The 14,555-nt window shown below is 47.8% G+C and overlaps 1 protein-coding gene across 1 annotated transcript; it reads right to left on the bottom strand.

Annotated features, from left to right (window-relative positions):
* Positions 1-28: 28 nt before the first annotated feature.
* Positions 29-9,997, bottom strand: PPP1R14D (protein phosphatase 1 regulatory inhibitor subunit 14D). Its single transcript, XM_054239723.2, has 5 exons — positions 9,779-9,997; positions 9,118-9,384; positions 633-716; positions 426-458; positions 29-227 (listed from the first exon to the last, which is right to left on the bottom strand). Exons 2-5 carry the CDS (start codon positions 9,370-9,372, stop codon positions 162-164), a joined length of 438 nt encoding a protein of 145 aa, XP_054095698.2. The 5' UTR covers positions 9,373-9,384; positions 9,779-9,997; the 3' UTR covers positions 29-161.
* Positions 9,998-14,555: the final 4,558 nt, after the last annotated feature.

Raw genomic sequence — 14,555 nt, 5'->3', positions numbered from 1 at the left:
AGAAACTAGCTGTGAGCACACAGACAGTAGGAGTGTGCAAATGTCCCTCCTTGTCCACATTTCTTGTTTGTGTCCCAAGGAGATGTTTCCCTGTTAGTCAGGATCTGGAGTGTCAGGGCAGGCCTGGTAATGCTGAGGCTGCTAAAGATGATCTCCCGGGCTTATTTCTGAGGTCGACTGAGTCTCCGGAGTTTCTTGAGTTGACTTAGCAGCTCAGAGATAAAACCCTGAGGGAGAACCAGGAGTGAGACCAAGGCTTGGGGGTCACAATCCACCCCCTCCCTGCCCTCCCTAATCTTGCACCGACCCTGTCTCCCTAAAGAAGGGAGAAGGCACAGCCAAGCCTTCCCTTCAAATACTCCTCTTCATTAGCTGCCTCCCCCATTGGGCCTCCTCTTACCCCAGACCAGCAGAATATCCCTTACCTCTGTGGGGCGGGGGCAGTTCCGGAGAATGGCCTAGATAGGAAAGAGCAAAGAGTGGCCCCCAAGTCACAGCACTTTCCCACAAGCTCCCACCAATCTCTAAGAGTTCTCCCCTCTGGATTGGTTCTCTTCACTCCACTGAAGGAGGCAGAACCTGAGTTCCTGGGTTCCCCTTGACCCAAGGGCAGCTTCTAGCCCCCATCCTACCTCCAACTGAGTCTTCTGCTCCTCTGTGGATAGATCCATGAGAGCCTCCAGGTCAATCTCTGGTTCAGAAGGGGTTGCTTGATCCTATTTGGAAATCACATGGGTCTCAGAGCGGCCTGACCAGCTGGTGCTGGAATGAAGGTAACTCAGGGACTCAACCCACCTCTCTCCAAATTCCCATGGTTAGACTTTCTCCTCACTCGGAACACCCATTCAGTTTTCCATTCAACAGTAATTTACTAAACATTTACTATATTTTGGCCAGGTGAGGTGCCTGATGCCTGTTATCCCAGCACTTGGGAGGCCAAGGCAGGTGGATCACCTGAGGTCAGAAGTTCGAGACCAGCCTGGCCAACATGGTGAAACCCTGTCTCTACTAAAAATACAAAAATTAGCCAGGCATGGTGGTGGCTGCCTGTAATCCCAGCTACTTAGGAGGCTGAGGCAGGAGAATTGCTTGAACCTGGAAACTGGGAGGTGGAGGTTGCAGTGAGCCAAGAGAGTGCCACTGAAGTCCATCCTGGGTGACAGAGGGAGTCCTCATCTCAAAAAAAAAATTGAAGACATCTGATAAGGGACTGTTTTCCAAAATAAACAAAGAATTCTTCACCCAGCATGATGGCTCAATCTGTAATCCCAGCACTTTGGGAAGCTAAGGCAGGTGGATCATTTGAGGTCAGGAGTTCGAGACCAGCCTGGCCAATATGGTGAAACCTTGTCTCTACTAAAAATGCAAAAATTAGCCAGGCGTGGTGGCACATGCCTGTAATCCTAGCTACTCGGGAGGCTGAGTCAGGAGAATGGCTTGAACCAGGAGGTGGAGGTTGCAGTGAGCCAAGATCATGCCACTGTACTTCAGCCTGCCTGGGTGAGACTGTCTCAAAAAAAAAGCAAGGCGTAGTGGCTCGTGCCTGTAATTCCAGCACTTTGGGAGTCCAGAGGCAGGTAGATCATTTGAGGTCAGGAGTTTGACACTAGCCTGGCCAACATGGTGAAATGCTGTCTCTACTGAAAATTAAAAAATAGCTGGGTGTGGTTGTGCATACCCATAATCCCAGCTACTCCAGCAGCTGAAGAAGGAGAATTGATTGAATCTGGGAGGCAGAGGTGGTAAGGAAGGAGACCCAGGCATCTAGGATCACCTCCTCCTTGACTTCCACACTGCATTTCAATAGAAGAAAAGGCTCTCCGACTGGCGCCTCCTAAATCACCCTCCTGTAAATAGCAGGCATGGTGTGAAGGAATCCTTCCAGAAGACATTGTTTTTACTTAAACAAGATCAAACCCTCACCCCACTCCTCCATCGACCAAGACCTTTTCGTATGTGATTTCTAAAACTGTAAACCCAAGACCCCTTCACTTGTAATTTCTAAGGCTGTGAACCTAAGATTCTTTCATGTGTAATATCTAGAGTGTAAGCCTATAGGAAGGCAGAGCTTCTCTTTGTTAGAGGAGGTTGGTCATTTAGACAAATTGTTGCCAGGCTCCAAGCTGTAATAATAATAAACACCTCGGTGTTCCAGAGGTCTGTTTCTTGCAGCTGCTCCTGCTTCAGTTGCAGTGAGCAGACCACACCACTGCACTAGCCTGGGTGAAAGATATGAACAGACACCCCACAGAAGACATATAGATGGATAGTAAGTACATGAAAAGATACTCAACATCATATGTCATTCGGGAGTTGGAAATTGAAACATTCAAGTCATTCATTGCTGGTGGCAATGCAAAATGGTATGGCTACTTTGGAAGACAGTTTGGTGGTTTCTGACAAAACTAAAAATTTTTTTTTTTGAGACAAATTCTTGCTTTGTCACCCGGGCTGCAGTGCAGAGGCATGATCAAGGCTCACTGCAGCCTTGACCTACCAGACTCAAGGGATCCTCCCACTTCAACCTCCCAAGTGGCTGGGACGACAGGTCCACCTCACCCAGCTAATTTTTTATTTTTTGTAGAGACAGAAGTCTCAAAATCCTGGGCTCAAATGATACTCCCACCTCCACCTCCCAAAGTGCTGGGATTACAGGCATTAGCCACCATGACTGGCCCTAAACACACTCTTATCTTGCAATCCATTCATTGCACTCTTTGCTATTTACCCAAATAAGATAAGAACACATTAACAGGTCAGGTACAGTGGCTCATGCCTGTAATCCCAGCACTTTGGGAGGCCAAGGCTGGTGGATTGCTTGAGGTCAGGAGTTTGAGACCAGCCTGACCAACATGGGGAAACCCCGTCTCTACGAAAAATACAAAAATTAGCCAGGTGTGGTGCCATGTCTCCTCAGGAGGCTGAGGCAGGAGAATTGCTTGAATTCGGGAGGTGGAGGTTGTGGTGAGCTGAGATCGCACACCACTGCACTCCAGCCTGGCTGACAAAGCAAGACTATCTCAAAAATAATAATAATCTTGCTGGACATGGTGGCTCATGCCCATAATCCCAGCACTTTGGGAGGCTGAGGCAGGTGGATCACTTGAGGTCAGGAGTTTGAGACCAGCCTGGCTAACATGGTGAAACCCCATTTCTACCAAAAATACAAAAAATTAGCCAGGCATGGTGCGTGACTGTAATCCCAGCTCCTCAGGAGACTGAGGCAGGAGAATTGCTTGAACCCAGGAAGCAGAGGTTGCAGTGAGCTGAGATCACGCCATTGCACTCCAGCTCAGGAAACAAGGACAAAACTCCATCTCAAAAAAAAAAAAAATTATATATATATATATATGTTTGTGTTACTATGAAAGTAATCACGGAACCTCTGAAAGAGTTCTTGGGAACCTCCATGGGTCACTGGACCACACTTCAAGAACTGACACGTTATCCATTTTTCTGTTGGGATTTTCAGTTTTTTGTTACTGATTTAAGAACTCTATTTTAAAATTATTAAATTCAGATTAACCCTAGATTCCACATATGATTAAAGTATTATGTGGGAGGGGTGCGGCTGGGGAAATAGGTGTATATGTTTACATAGTTGAATCTAATGGTATTTTTCAGTGTGTACTGCTTTTTTTTTTTTTAGAAGGTTCTTGCTCTATAGCCCAGGCTGGAGTTGTGTAATCACGGCTCACTGCAGCCTCAATTTCCCGGGCTCCAGCAAGAGTAGCTGGGATCACAGGCAATCACCACCATGCCCAGCTAATGTATATATTTATGGTAGAGATGGGGTTTCACCATGTTGCCCAGGCTGGTCTCTAATCCCTGGGCTCAAGCAGTCCACCCACCTCAGCCTCCCAAAATGTTGGGATTACAGGTGTGAGCCACCCTGCCCAGCCACTTTTTTTTTTTTTGAGACAGAGTCTCACTCTGTCGCCCAGACTGGAGTGCAGTGGCGTGATCTCAGCTCACTGCAACCTTGCCTCTGGGGTTCAAGAGATTCTCCTGCCTCAGCCTCCTGAGTAGCTGGGATTACGGGCACCTGGCCTCACGACCAGCGAATTTTTTTATTTTCAGCAGAGACAGGGTTTCACTGTGTTGGCCAGGCTGGTCTTGAATTCCTGACCTCGTGATCTGCCTGCCTCTACCTCCCAAAGTGCTGGGATTTCAAGCAAGAGCTACTGTGCCCAGCCATATTTTATTTATTTATTTTGAGATGGAGTCTTGCTCTGTTGCCCAGGCTGGAGTGCAGTGGTGTGATCTCAGCTCATTGCAACCTCTGCCTCCTGGGTTCAAGCAATTCTCCTGCCTCAACTTCCCGGAGTGCTAGGATTATAGGCAGAGGTTGCAGTGAGCTGAGATCACACCACTGTACTCCAGCCTGGGCGACAAGAACAAAACTCCATCTCAAAAAAATTTAAAAAAAGGACTGCCACTGCAATCTGGTGTTGACAATATGGGCTCACATCACAGTCTAAATACTCTTGCCCCAAATAATTTTTGAATTCTCAGAAAATAAACAGGTATATAAAACCCCTACTGAGATGAACAAGCGTGAAACATGTGACTCTATGTCATGTAGGGTGGTTTCCTGGAAGATGCTGCCTGACTTGCTCCTTCTTACCTCTTCTCCATACCCAGGCCCCTTACTCCTGACATATCCACCAGGGAGACCAGCAATGAAATAAGGCTCAGGTGAACTGACAATTGTTTAAGTTAAACACAAATGTTTGTTTCACACATTCATTGACAATATCTTTTTTTTTTTTTTTTTTTTTTTTGCTTTGTCACCCAGGCTGGAGTACAGTGGCACAATCATGGTTCAATGCAGTCCTGACCTCCCAGGCTCAAGCAATCCTCCCACCTCAGTCTCCCAAGTAGCTGGGACCACAGGCACACACCACCACACCCTGCTAATTTTTCTTTTTTGGACAGGGTTTCACCATGTTATCCATTCTAATCTCAAACTCCTGGGCTCAAGCAATTTGCCCACCTCAGCCTCCCAAACTGCTGGCATTATAGGCGTCAGCCACTGTGCCCAGCAGACAATACTTTTTTTAAGTCAAAAGTTTAATAGAATCTTTTTTTTTTTTTTTTTGAGATGGAGTTTCACTGTTGTTACCCAAACTGGAATGCAATGGCACGATCTCAGCTCACCGCAACCTCCGCCTTCTGGGTTCAAGCAATTCTCCTGCCTCAGCCTCCCGAGTAGCTGGGACTACAGGCGTGCACCACCATGCCCAGCTAATTTTTGTATTTTTAGTAGAGACGGAGTTTCACCACGTTGACCAGGACGGTCTTGATCTCTTGACCTCGTGATCCACCCGCCTCGGCCTCCCAAAGTGCTAGGATTACAGGCTTGAGCCACTGCGCCCGGCCTTAGAATCATTACTTAAAATGTTGCTACACCAAAAAGGAAACTACAGGAAAGGAATGTTTCAAAACTCTGAGGTGGTCAACTGTGTCCCCTGCTAATGTGAACATTAGATTTATCCCCAAAGCAGTGACTGGTGACCTTGGCTGGAGCTCTCAATAGAGTGGTGGAAGCAGAAGCCAGATTCCAGTGGATTGAGTGATGATAGGCAGGGAAGAAGTAAATAAGGCTGTGAGTGTGAACAAGTCCTTTAAGGAGTTTGGCTCTAAAGTGACAAGAAATAGGGGATGGTAGGCCAGGTGCGGTGGCTCACACCTATAATCTCAGCACTTTGGGAGGCCTAGGTGGGTGGATCACCTGAAGTCAGTAGTTTGAGACCAGCCTGGCCAATATGGTGAAACCCCATCTCTACTAAAAATACAAAAAAATTAGCTGGGCGTGGTGGCAGGCACCTGTAATGCCAGCTGCTCATGAGGCTGAGGCAGAATTGCTTGAACCTGGGAGGCAGAAGTTGCAGTGAGCCAAGATTGCACCATTGCACTCCAGTCTGGGTGACAAGAATGAAATTCCACCTCACAAAAAGAAAAAAGAGGCCAGGCGTGGTGGTTCACACCTGTAATCCCAGCACTTTGGGAGGCTGAGGCGGGTGGATCACAAGGTCAAGAGATCGAGACCATCCTGGCCAACATGGTGAAACCCCATTCTCTACTAAAAATACACACACACACACACACACACACACACACACACACATTAGCCAGGTGTGGTGGTGCATGCCTATAGTCCCAGCTACTTGGGAAGCTGAGTCAGGAGAATTGCTTGAACCTGGGAGGTGGAGGTTGTGGTGAGCCAAGATCGCGCCACAGCACTCCAGCCTGTGCAACAGAGTGAGACTCTGTCTTGGAAAAAAAAAAAAAAAGAAGAAGAAATAGAGGGGATGGTAACTAAAGGGGTGCATGTTGGGCAAGGGTCTCCATAAAATAGGACAAACCCATGCATTTTTAAGTCCCTGCTTAGAAGTCCAAGCTCTACCTCCAGGCAACAGGAGCTCCAGGACCCCAAGTCTGTTTGCATCCCCAGACTTGACCCCACACTGGGCTGCACATCCAGGAGGAAGAGGTAGAGCCCTCCAACAAAGGAAGGTTTGTCCTCATGATACTAAACAAGTGCTGCATTCTTAGATGCTTTTCCACTGCTGCTGTCCAAGGTGGGTGTTTGAGGTAGAGCCCTGGTGGGTGGGCAGGGGCTCTGCATAGAACTGGAATGGAGCGGTGTAAGGCTGAAGACTGTGCTGCCTTGACCTCTACCCAAGATGACCAACCACCTGGGGCTTCCCCAGCCACTTAACTGCTTCCCGATGAGAAGAGCAGGGATTGGGAGAGAAAACACCACCTGGCACCTTTGGACAATTGCCATGGCAACCATGGGCCAGGCATTTTATTCCACTCATTGCCTGGGAGTGGTCCTCCCACATATCTTGTTTTCTGTGTTACAAATTTATTACTGCATGACTTCCAGCCCTCCACTTTCATCTTGCAAAACAAAGTCCTTTAGCTACCATCAGTCTTTCCCTGATGCCTGGAAGGATTTGCCCTGGAGTGTCTGAAATTGGAGACTTTATGCAAGTGCACAACAAACAATCTGAAAATGAAACTGATCCAGTAGAGGGTGCTGGAACTAGTGAGGGACAGTGGACGTGTCCAGCAGACACAGGCCAAGACAGTTTGCCTCCCAGCTCCAAGGCGTCTCCCACCCTTTATGAGTGGGCAAGGGAAGTAGATGCTTGGGATGCTACAAGGGACATGGTCAACAGCTTGACCAAACTGACACACAACCCAGTTAGTTTCAAGATAGACTGGTCCACATCAGTCATTCTTCTCCACCTCCAACCCTAGCACTGCAGATAACCCTTACCCACAGGAATTACAGGGCCCTGCTGCCCCAAAAACGTAGGATCTGGCCGGGCATGGTGGCTCAAGCCTGTAATCCCAGCACTTTGGGAGGTCGAGGCGGGTGGGTCACGAGGTCAAGAGATCGAGATCATCCTGGCCAGTATGGTGAAACCCCGTCTCTACTAAAATACAAAAATTAGCTGGGCATGGTAGTCCCAGATACTTGGGAGGCTAAGGCAGGAGAACTGCTTGAACCTGGGAGGTGGAGGCTGCAGTGAGCAGAGATCACACCACTGCACTCCAGCCTGGCACCTGGCGATGGAACAAGACTCTGCCTAAAAAAAACCAGTACCTGCTTAATGGAGTTGTGGGGAGAATTAAATGAAAGAATGCATGTTATTTTTGGTGCCTGGCACTGTGGCTAGCCAATATTTAAGTGTTCAAAACGTTATTCTTATTGCTGGAGCAGCAGTTGTTACCTCTCTAGAATCCAGGTTTGAAGGTATACAAGAAAGTGCCATTTCCAGTGACCAGGGGCCAAGACCTGTCCTTTTCCCAGAGTGGTACTGAGGGGTGTCAATCAGAGCCAGGGTCAAGGATTACTTTGGTCCTGGTATTGGCACTTAACTCTGGTTACTCTTGACATTCTAGTCCCACGCTGTCCATTCTGAAATAGGGAAAATGTTCTGTATTTGTGCTGACAGCACAGTAGTCACTAGTCACATTTAACACTTGCAATGTGGCCCATGTGACTGGGGAACTGAATAATTTTATTAAATTATAATTCATTTAAAATCAAACAGCTACACATGGCTGATCGCTACAGTATCGGAAAATGTAGTTCTAGGCCAGGCACGGTGGCTAACGCCTGTAATCCCATCACTATGAGAGGCCGAGGTAGGCAGACTGTTTGAGCCCAGGAGTTCAAGACCAGCCTGGACAACATGGCAAAAACCATCTCTACAAGAAAATACAGCTGGGCGCGGTGGCTCAAGCCTGTAATCCCAGCACTTTGGGAGGCCGAGGCAGGTGGATCATGAGGTCAAGAGATCGAGACCATCCTGGTCAACATGGTGAAACCCCGTCTCTACTAAAAATACAAAAAATTAGCTGGGCATGGTGGCGCTTGCCTGTAGTCCCAGCTACTCAGGAGGCTGAGGCAGGAGAATTGCTTGAACCCAGGAGGCGGAGGTTGCGGTGAGCCGAGATCGTACCATTGCACTCCAGCCTGGGTAACAAGAGTGAAACTTCATCTCAAAAAAAAAAAAAAAAAGAAAGAAAATACAAAAAAAAAAAATTTGCCAGGTGTGGTGGCACGCACCGTAATCCCAGCTACTCAAGAGGCTGAGGTGGGAGGATGACTTGAACCTGGCAGGTGGGGGTTGCACTGAGCTGAGACTGCATTACTGCATTCCAGCCTGTGCAACAGAGCGAGACTTTGTCTCAAAAAAAAGAAAAGAAAAGAAAATGTAGCTCTAGACATGTTTGTGTGTTGAGGATGGGACTAAATAGAGATATAAAATGTTGAAAAATACTCTGACCAAACATTTTCCCTTCTACTATCTCATTTGAGCCTCAGAAAGTCCTATAAAGGAGACATAGCAGGCACTAACAGTCCTATTTTATAGATTAGGGATGTTAAAAGACCTTCCCCAGTTAACAAAGAGTATTAGAGGCACAGCCAAGCCTAGAGGGAGGCAGACTTCTGCACTTCAGACCGATGCTTTCTCCTTTCATCAGTTACAAAAGCTTTCCCTTCGCGGAAGCATCTCACATCAGCCCTCCAGCTTCTGTGAAGTTCTCAGCCCCAGGTCCCCATCTCCTCCTGCTCTCCCCTGTTCTACCCACCTGGAAGAGCTCCTGCACCTGAGCATCGACCCATTGCTCCATCTCCAGCCAGCGCTGGAGCTGGCCCCGGTCATACTTCACAGTCAGGCGGCTGGGTCTCCGGGACCTGGGTAGCTTGGAGGGGTCCGGGTGGGACTTGGACTCTGAGTCTGTGGATGATGTTATCCTCCTCCCAGAAGCCCAGTGGACCTTCTTACATGGGTTCTCCCCGTCCGGACTGGGAGATGTGCAGGAAGCAGGGCTTGAAGACAGCATGGAAGGATTAGCCTGGGCAAGGACCAGTGAAAAACCGCCGGTTCAGAGCAGGGCCACGGAGGGAAGTGAGGAGACAGAGAACAGGAGAGGCCAGCAGGGAAGAGAGGAAGGCAGGAGGAGGGCCAAGGCTCCCAGGGAGGGGCAAGGGCAAAGATCAATGGCCTTTGGTGTCGGGAACGCCAGTCTCCTGGCTCCTCACTGCCAGCCAGTGAGCGGCACACTAGAGCCGTGCCCCAGTTTCCTTTTCAGCAGCATTTGGGGCCCAAAGTGGTATAAACTTCAGATGAGCAAAGGTCAAGAGGCTGCCATGGCCAGGGAGGAGGAAGGGGCCCGGGGTCCTGAAGGGTACAGGGCTCTCATCACTGCTTTACGGCCAGCTCTGGAACGGGACCTGAGTTGTTCTCACCTGAGATCCCTCTGTATCCCACCTTCCTGGGGCTAGATCCACTCTTGGCTCCGAGAAGCTGTGGTCAAATTCCGTAGAAGCAGGGTCCCTGGCTGGCAGGGATTTTTGCCCAGAGTGTGGCACTGCTGGGGGCAGAGTCCCAGCTGGTGGATGGAGTCGGAGGTTGGCTATCCATGGCTCCCATGGAACCAGTGCCCCAGAGTCCAGGTGTGTCTGAATGTAAACTGCTATCAGCCTGGCCTATAAAAGCAGTTTGCCTGCTTGTAAAGGCAAATTTATCAAGCCCAGTCTACCATGCCTGCTCCCCTAAGGCAACTGCTTAGGAAGCCATGCTTATTACCACGTGACCCTCCCCTGTTGTACTTCCTGATACAGAGAAAACCTGCAGACCTCACTTATACACAGGTGTCAAGGACTAATATTTCTAGGCATATAAACTTGCATTCTAAAGGCAGGGTATTTTTGTATAGTCTTTTGTAATGAAAATTTCTAAACTTTAAAAAAAGTATCAGAACAGAAGAAAGCTGTAATTATTTTAAACATGGGCCCGGGCACGGTGGCTCACGTCTGTAATCCCAGCACTCTGGGAGGACGAGGCGGATGGACTGCTTGAGCTTCGGAGTTCAAGACCAGCCTGGGCAACATGGTGAAATTCTGTCTCTACCAAACAAACAAACAGAACAAAAAATTAGCTGGGCATGATGGTGTACACCTGTGGTTCCAGCTACTTAGGAGGCTGAGGTGGAAAGATCACTTGAACCCAGGTGGAGTTTGTGAGGCAGGAGAATCAGGTCTGGAAGCAGGGAAGCTAAGGCTGATTCACTCTGACTTCCTAGAACTAAATTGAAATTTTAAAAAACACAACTTTCCACGCCTATCTAACAAAAGGACCAGAGGCTACTTACTGCCATTGCAAACAGTCCCCTGTTCTGGGGCACAGATGGGAAATTGACAGTACTTCAGATTGATTGCTGTGCACAACCAATCAGACTGATTGCAGGCCACTACTTCATTTACATAGGGTGTACACCAAGTAACCAATGGGAAACTTCTAAAGAGTATTTAAACCCCCCAAAATTCTGTAAAGGGGCTTTTGAGCCCCTGTGTTCAGCCAGCTGCTACACTGTGGAATGTACCTTCATTTTTTCTTTCTTTTTTTTTTTTAAGACAGAGTTTCGCTCTTGTTACCCAGGCTGGAGTGCAATGGCACGATCTCAGCTCACCGCAACATCCGCCTCCTGGGTTCAAGCAATTCTCCTGCCTCAGCCTCCCAAGTAGCTGGGAATACAGGCACGCACCACCATGCCCAGCTAATTTTTGTATTTTTAGTAGAGAAGGGGTTTTACCTTGTTGACCAGGATGGTCTCGATCTCTTGACCTCGTGATCCACCCCCCTCGGCCTCCCAAAGTGCTGGGATTATAGGCGTGAGCCACCGCACCTGGCCTTCTTTCTTTTTTTTGATTGAGACAGAGTTTCACTCATTGCCCAAGTTGGAGTGCAGTGGCACAATCTCGGCTCACTACAACCTCCACCTGCCGGGTTCAAGCGATTCTCCTGCCCCAGCCTCCTGAGTAGCTGGGACTACCAGTGCATGCCACCATGCCTGACTAATTTTTGTATTTTTAGTAGAGATGGGGTTTCACCATGTTAGCCAGGATGATCTGGATCTCTTAACCTTGTGATCTACCCAAGCTTGGCCTCCCAGAATGCTGGGATTACAGACATGAGCCACCACACCCGGCCTGTACTTTCATTTTCAATAAATCTCTGCTTTTGGTGCTTCATTCTTTTCTTGCTTTGTGCATTTTGTCCAATTCCTTGTTCAAAACGCCAAGAACCTGGACACCCTCCATGGGAAAAGTCACAGCGAACCAACATGGCACAACTGCACTTCAGCCTGGGTGACAGAGTGAGACCCCATCTCAAAAATAATAATAATAATAATAAAGTTCTGCTGTCACAGTCTTGGAATTTTTTTCATTTAAAAAAGGAAAAAAAATATTTTAAAAAATGGTGGGCACAGTGGCTCACACTTGTAATCCCAACACTCTGGGAGGCCCAAGTGGGAGGATCACTTGAGCTCAGGAGTTTGAGACTAGTCTGGGTAACATAGGAATCTGCGTCTCTACAAACATTTTTTAAAAATTAGCTAGGCATGGTAGCTGGTGCCTGTGGTCCCGGCTACACAGGAGGCTAATGTGGAAGGATCATTGGAGCTCAGGAGTTCAAGACCAGCCTAGGCAACATGACAAGACCCCATCTCTACAAAACAAAAAATTAGCCAGGCATGGTGGTACACACCTGTAGTCTCAACAATCTGGGAGGCTGAGTTGGGAGGATTGTTTCAACCTGAGAGGTAGATGCTGCAGTGAGCTGTCTTCAGGCCACTGCACTCCAGCCTGGGCAACAGCTAGACCCATCTAAAAAAATAAAAGAAAAGAACATTTACAGCTCTGAAGGGCAAGCAAATGAAAAACAGTGATTTCTCTCCTCTCCCAGAGGGAACCCTCACCCACACCTTCTGCCTTCTGTTCTCCTGTGGTTATCATTATCCCCTTATGTAATATCTTCGTGAATTTGTCCATCAGACAGTATCTCTTATCTCCTCAATATGGTGAGAATTTAACTCACACTAACTTATGTCCCGTACTTTCCAGGTACCAATGTTTTTTATGTATTTCTTTCTAGGTCTCCTAGTAGTTGCCTTTATGATGAGTTTGTTTTCATTATATTGACTTCAGCAGTAACACATTGACTCCTAAAAGAAAGCTTTAGAAAAAGCCCAGTGGGCTATGTGTGGTGGCTCACACCTGTAATCCCAGTGCTTTAGGAAGCCCAGGCAGGAAGACTGCTTGAGGCCAGTAGTTCAAGACCAGCCTGGGCAACATAGCGAGATCTTATCTCCATTAAAAAAAATGTAAAAAATGAAGACCAGGCGCAGTGGCTCACACCTGTAATCCCAGCACTTTGGGAGGCTGAGGAAGGTGGATCGCCTTAGATCAGGAGTTTGAGACCAGCCTGTCCAACATAGTGAAACCCCATTTCTACTAAAAATACAAAAAAGTAGCTGGGCGTTATGGTGGGTACCTGTAATCCCAGCTACTTGAGAGGCTGAGGCAAGAGAATCGCTTGAATGTGGGAGGCGGAGGTTGCAGTGAGCCAAGAGCATGCCATTGCACTCCAGCCTGGGTGACAGTAGGGAAACTGCATCTCAAAACAAACAAACAAGAACAAAAGAGACACCTCCCTGCCTTCATGGAAGGAATTTATAATCTAGTGGGAAAATACACAAACATTAATCAACTAATCAAATCAATATAAAATTGCAATCTCATTTAGTTATTTGAAGAAAAGTAGAAGGTGCTATTTGAATGTCTAATGAAGGTGTAACCTGGAGAGTGATAACATCTGTACTGAGCTCTGACAGATGAGGAGGAATTAACCTGGCCTAGGAGCCAGCAGGATGGGCCTGGCAGAATGCAGATCACATGCAAAGGCCCTGTGATAGAAGGGAGATAGAACAAGGGACTAAGAGGGTCAGTGGGGCTGGAACAGAGGGAGGAGAGAGGGAAAAGTGAGGCAGGAGAAAGCGTTGAGGTACCAGTGCAGAGCCCCGTAAGCCACACTGAGGAATTTTGTCTCCCTCTTAAGGGCTTTGGGCAGTCACTGCAATGGTGCTTAGGCAAGTTGACATGTTCAGATTTAAATTTCCAAACAAACACTGTGGCTGTTGCACAGAAAGACAATCTGAGGGCACAGAAGGGCTGGTGGAGACTAGTTAGAAGGTCCTTGTGGTAAGGCTTGTAGGGGAGGTGGTGCTGTCAATGGCAAGAAGCAGGCAGATCAGAGAATAATTTAGGAGGTAACAGTTAACAGATATTGACTGGTAATGGGCTGGGGATACACAACATGCAAACTTTGTAAAAGCCTACACAGGGACAGACAGATTCATGCATGCAGCCTCTGTGAACGTGTTTCATCTGTAAACAGAGGGTTGGTAGGATTCTATATGAGCACACAGTGTGGATACCATGAAGCTTGATGGCACACTAATGAGTGATGTCCATTATTTATAGCAAGAGGCTCCTTACTGATATCCTTTCAACTTAGCACTGACCCACATCTCCTCCCCAGCCTGTTGGTGCTACCATTCATCAGTAAGTTTGCCCAAAGATAACGGAGCCCAAGACGAGATGAGAGAGAAAAGCCACCAGAACCACACAGCCACCTCAGGGCAGAAAAACAAAGAGGGCAGGGGCCTGAGCAGGAAGAAAGGTGTCTGCCTGCTCTCCTGACCTGGGCCAGGTCTATTGCTGAGATAAAATGGGCAGCAGACAGACCCCAGCAGAACCATGCTGCTCTTAAATGCCTTTACTTTTTTTTTTTTTTGAGACGGAGTTTCACTCTTGTTTACCCAGGCTGGAGTGCAAAGGCGCGATCTCGGCTCACCGCAACCTCCGCCTCCTGGGTTCAGGCAATTCTCCTGCCTCAGCCTCCTGAGTAGCTGGGATTACAGGCACGCACCACCATGCCCAGCTAATTTTTTGTATTTTTAGTAGAGACAGTGTTTCACCATGTTGACCAGGATGGTCTCAATCTCTTGACCTCATGATCCACCCGCCTCAGCCTCCCAAAGTGCTGGGATTACAGGCATGAGCCACCGCGCCCTGCAAATGCCTTTACTTTTATTAAAAATTTTACTGTAGAAGAAAAACATGTTTATTTTAGAAACTTTTCTACATTTTCTAAAACATGGTTGGACACAGTAGCTCATGC

This window comes from Callithrix jacchus, chromosome 8 (genome assembly GCF_049354715.1).
Source record: "Callithrix jacchus isolate 240 chromosome 8, calJac240_pri, whole genome shotgun sequence".
NCBI lineage: Eukaryota > Metazoa > Chordata > Mammalia > Primates > Cebidae > Callithrix > Callithrix jacchus.
This window is presented reverse-complemented; position numbering and strand designations above follow the sequence as displayed.

Bases quoted from the DNA above. Each gene is read 5' to 3' on its own strand.
- PPP1R14D (XM_054239723.2), bottom strand. From the start codon at position 9,372: ATGCTGTCTTCAAGCCCTGCTTCCTGCACATCTCCCAGTCCGGACGGG. The intron at 717-9,117 runs GTGGGTAGAACA...ATTTCCAAATAG, and splicing joins AGGTGCAGGAGCTCTTCCAG to GATCAAGCAACCCCTTCTGA. The intron at 228-425 runs GTAAGGGATATT...GTTCTCCCTCAG, and splicing joins ACTGCCCCCGCCCCACAGAG to GGTTTTATCTCTGAGCTGCT.